The sequence below is a fragment of the Lipotes vexillifer genome, unplaced genomic scaffold, assembly GCF_000442215.2.
Source record: "Lipotes vexillifer unplaced genomic scaffold, Lipotes_vexillifer_v1.1 scaffold514, whole genome shotgun sequence".
Lineage (NCBI taxonomy): Eukaryota > Metazoa > Chordata > Mammalia > Artiodactyla > Lipotidae > Lipotes > Lipotes vexillifer.
This window is the reverse complement of record NW_006789975.1, coordinates 1,126,345-1,130,906: the sequence shown is the minus strand read 5'-3', so window position 1 is coordinate 1,130,906 and position 4,562 is coordinate 1,126,345. Positions and strand designations below refer to the sequence as shown.

Genomic DNA, 4,562 nt, shown 5'->3' with positions numbered 1-4,562 from the left:
GGGAGGCCACAGGCTGCAGTGTGCAGGCTGGACCATGCAGGACCTGGGGGTCTGGGGAAGAGGTTCTAAGACCAGTCACTGCTGAGGGGGCAAGAGCCCTGGAGGCCTCTGCCCAGCCCTGTGCAGATGGCACTAGCACTAGCATTTTCTCAGAGGGGCCCAGGAGGGCATCCAAGGGCTTGGGGTAGGAGCCCCATCCTCTCCACCTGCCGGCTCCCTGGGAAGGATTGCTTCCTGCTCCTCTGGCTAGTGGCCCTGGCCCAATTCATGGGAGCCCTGAGGCCATGTTGTTCCCTAGCTCGAATCCTACCCTCCTAAGATGAAGTCCAAACTCCTCCATGTGGTTACTCCAGCCCCCCTTGCAGCCCCTGCCTCACGTCCACAGCCTCCAGCTGGAGCAGCCCCAACTCTTTAAGAGCTCCGTCCCTCTGCTGGGAGCTCTCCTCCTTCAGACACTCCCCCACAACCCTGCCCCAATCCTACCCCTGCTCCAAGGCTGGGCCACCTGGGTCCCAGATATCTGACTAGTGGATTTGTGCCTACACTGTGTGGGTGCTTTTAGTGAAATAAAATTGGAAATTCATTCACAAGTCTTGTGACTCCTTTCTTCAGACATAACTAATTGCAGGTGGGGGTTTGGGGAACACTGCAGCCTGTTCTGGGCCCTGCCAGCCTCTCCAGTGTCAGCCTGCTCCATGCTCTTTGATCTCTCTATGCTGGCCACATTGGCCTCTTTCCATCTGCATACATTCCTTTCAGCCTCAGGGACTTTGCACCTGCTGTTAGTGTGACTGGGATTCTACATTCCTCCTATACATAGGTAAAACCTACTCATCCACCTCCCCAGAAAAACCTTCTTTGACCTCCCTGATTAGGTCAAATGCTCCTTAGGACGTGCCCTTACATTGTGTCTTTTCCTGTGAGGACTGTGTATCTCTACTGTGTATCTCTACTGTATCTCTACTGTGTGATTACTATGTTGGTCTCTCTGCCCCTCACCTGAGAGCTCTGCAGAGGCGAGAACCCTGTCTGGTTTTGCCCACGCTTGTATTCTCCAGCTCCCAGCACAGTGCCTAAGGTAGAGCAAGTCCTCAGCAAATATTTCATGAGTGAATGGATGGGTGAAGGGGTGGATAGTCCCAGGCAGCAGTTCTGGCTGGGCATGTCAGTGATTCCTCTGGAATTGACTCTTAGAGAAACTCAAAGGTTTTTTTCCAAGGAACTGAGGACTGACTGCCATGTGCCATGTGTTTACCCAGGACTGTCTCTTTATAGAGAATCTTGTTCCTCCTTCTCCCTCCTCTCCATTTCCAGGTCACAGATTCAGCCCCAGCCTGGCAGTAATGCTCCACCCTGTAACAGCTGCTTTTGTCTTCCGGTCTCCACCCTTAGATTGTCACTGTCCCCGAAGGTGTGGCTACACCTACTGGTGCTGCCCCTAGAAATCACCGCATCATCTTCTTCGGGAGGCTAGAAAGTCACGTTAGAGAAGGGCTCATGGGGACTTCCCTGGTGGTCCACTGGTTAAGACTCCACGCTCCCAATGCAAGGGGCCCGGGTTCCATCCCTCGTCAGGGAGCGAGATCCCGCATGCTGCAACTAAGACCCGGCGCAGCTAAATAAACAAATAAATATTGGGAAAAAAAAAAAAAAAAAAAGAAGGGCTCATGGACTGAGTAAGGCAACCAGGGGCTCTGTGGGAGGAAGAAGCCTGCGTGAGGTTGCAACAGGCCTTGGAAATGCACGGCATAGGCGTGGGCTCTGATCTTTCAACGACGCTGTCTCAGGGCTTCCCGAGCTTACGGGAGGGAGGGCACTTCCCGAGTCACACAGCTGAGAAGCAGCGGTGACAGGACAGGAACTCAACTCTGTTGACTCCAGAACCCAGGACTCTGAAGCAAGCAAGTTCTCAAGTTGCTACCCTTCTGACGTTTTCGTAGCAACAATAGCTTCCCTGCAGATGAGGAGGAGGAGCCCAGCGGGGGCTACGGGGGCAGATGGCAAGCAGGCAAGGGCACAGACCCTGGAGCGCAGGAGCCAGGTCCGCGCCCCCTCCCCCGGCGCTTGCGCACTGGGCCCTGTTCCCCGCTTAACTCCGCCCCCGTAGCCAGGGTTTTCAAATTTGAAACCTGCTCCTTTTCCCGCCCGAATGTGTTGACCAGCAGCGGGAGAGGGCGGAGCCGCACGCAGCCAATAGTGCCTGAGAGGCCCCCCTGCCCCGCCCCCAAGGTGACGTCCGCGAGCCTCAAGAGGCAAAGAGCAAATGGGCGAGGGTGCCCGCCGGCCCCACCTCCGTGGCGCCCACGTGCAGCGGCGGAGCCAGGGGCCTCCCCGGGACCACCGGCCCCCAGAGCACCACTCAGTGTGCGGGCCTCTTGCCACCAGCACGGGGCTGGAGACTGAGGCCCAGAAAAGCCAAGTAACCAGCGCTGGGTTGCTGAGCGAAGCGGCAAGACGCAGCACAACCCCACCCCCACCCCCAGCCCGGGAGTTCGCCCAAGGGCCGGGCCTGGATCCGGCGCCCATAGAAGCCCTACGGGAGTCCTAGGGGGCGGGCGGGCTCGCGGAGGGTGGGCTGCGGTTCCCGGGCGCGTTCCAGGGGCGGGGCCAAGAGCTGGGCTGTCCCGGGGCGGGGCGTTCCGGGGGCGGGCCGGGCGTCTGTGTTTGTTGCACCGTGTCAGTTACATTGTAACAAAAGTGGTGCAGCCGCTGCTCCGGCCAGCATCCTAGGCCCGCCCGCAGCCAGCTGTCGCCGACATGGAACCCGTGGCCAGCAACATCCAGGTCTTGCTGCAGGCAGCGGAGTTCCTGGAGCGCCGCGAGAGAGGTGAGTAAGAACCCTTGGTCGGACTCCAGGCGGCGACCTCGCTGACACTGGCCTGGGCTGGACTTGGCTCCCAACTTGAAGGATGCATGGCCTTAGGGCAGTAGCCCTGGGGCACCCCCGCCCTCAATTTAGGGGTCCGCGGGCAGTGGGGCTGGAGGGGGTGGGGAAATGGCCCTGTAACCAAAAGCCCCTCCCTGACCGTGCCGTGCCAGGGGACCCCGCTGGAACTAGCCCCAGCCTGACGTGGGCGGGGGCTGTCTCTCGCAGAGGCAGAGCATGGCTATGCGTCCCTGTGCCCACACCGAAGTCCGGGCCCAGTCCACAGGAGGAGGAAGCGGTCTCCCCAAGCTCCTGGCGCGCTGGACAGTGGGCGGTGAGGAGGGCCTGGGGCAGCGGGGAATGGGGGGGATGGACGCCGTCCTTCATCGGGCCCCTCCACTGCCAACTTCCTCCTTATTGCTCGCATCTTCTGGGCCAGGTACCCTGCTCTGAAGGCATTCAGACACCTCCTGCCGTTTCCCCATCCCCCAAACACACACTCTTCGTTCAAGGACTATTTCTCGAGCACCCCTGATGTGTTTGGAACGGTGAATAGTTCTGGGTCCTGCTTCCACTCACACTCCTAATACTGCACATATCAAACCACTCACTTTCCCCCACAGGCTTTCTCCTTTTCTCTCCTCCTCTCAACCCTTTGCACACTGTTCCCCCCAATTTGAATGCCTCTCCCCGCACTACGCATTTTGGGCAACTTGTGTTGCTGGGCTCAGCTCACATGTCACCTGTTCAGGAAGCCCTTCCTGATTGCTGCTAAGGGGCCTCCTTTGGACCCCACAGTCACCTGGGCAGGCCTCCTTACTGTCTCTGCCTCTGCCTGGGATTCAGGTGCCTGAGGCCAGCACAAGGTCCCCACAGTGGGCTAGTTTGGGATACACATCTGTAGTGAATTTTGAGGCCCTGGGAGCCCTGGGACTGAAGGTGTGGGCAGTAGCTGACACCCCCTCACCCCATCCTCCCTGGCATTGGCAGGTCTGTGCACAACGAGCTGGAGAAGCGCAGGTGAGTCCCAACCCTGCCCTGATAGCACCAGGCCCCAGGAACTGCCTCCCTCTGGCCTTCCCTCCCCTGCCGTCCCTCATCTGGCCAGGAAGCCTGGGCTGGCACTGCCCTCTAGACCCCTTCCCCCACAGGAGGGCCCAGCTGAAGCGGTGCCTGGAGCAGCTGAAGCAGCAGATGCCCCTGGGGGCTGACTGTGCCCGATACACCACACTGAGCCTTCTGCGCAGGGCCAGGATGCACATCCAGGTAAGAAGCTACTCTGGCGCCCCAGGGCCAGCTTGCCAGGATGCTTGGAGAGGGGTAGTAGGGAGGGGCTGGGTGGAACTGGGGAGAGAGGTCTGAGGTGATAGCCCAACTGCCTGACATTGGACAGCTCTCTGTGCTTTTAGTTTCCAAATTTGTTAAGTAGGAAGAAAAGCAGAAAATAACTCAGGATTGTTCTGAGGCTTTAAGCAAGTTCTTCCAATAAAAGTTCACTTGTTGTTATTACAGCAATTATTACTTGGATCCCAACTGTGAGACCCTGAGTGAGTTATGTAGTCTCTCTGGACTTCACTTCCTCCTCTGTATGGGGGGCATTCTGTGAGGGGTCATGTGTAAGGGTCCCTCAGACTGGAGAGGGCTGTTTCTTGCTCTTCCTCTCCACCATCCTTGAAGGCCTCCTGTTCTCGGCGGG

At 58.5% G+C, this 4,562-nt stretch overlaps 1 protein-coding gene across 1 annotated transcript in view; it reads left to right on the top strand.

Moving 5' to 3' along the window:
• The first annotated feature begins 2,693 nt into the window (after window positions 1–2,693).
• MXD3 (MAX dimerization protein 3) overlaps window positions 2,694–4,562 on the top strand; it is a 6,029-nt gene continuing 4,160 nt past the window's right edge. Inside the window, exons 1-4 of the mRNA XM_007463092.1 lie at window positions 2,694–2,827; window positions 3,095–3,200; window positions 3,857–3,886; window positions 4,018–4,132. Of these exons, the coding sequence (XP_007463154.1) occupies window positions 2,758–2,827; window positions 3,095–3,200; window positions 3,857–3,886; window positions 4,018–4,132 (321 nt within the window). The 5' untranslated portion in view covers window positions 2,694–2,757. The remainder of the gene's footprint in view (window positions 2,828–3,094; window positions 3,201–3,856; window positions 3,887–4,017; window positions 4,133–4,562) is intronic.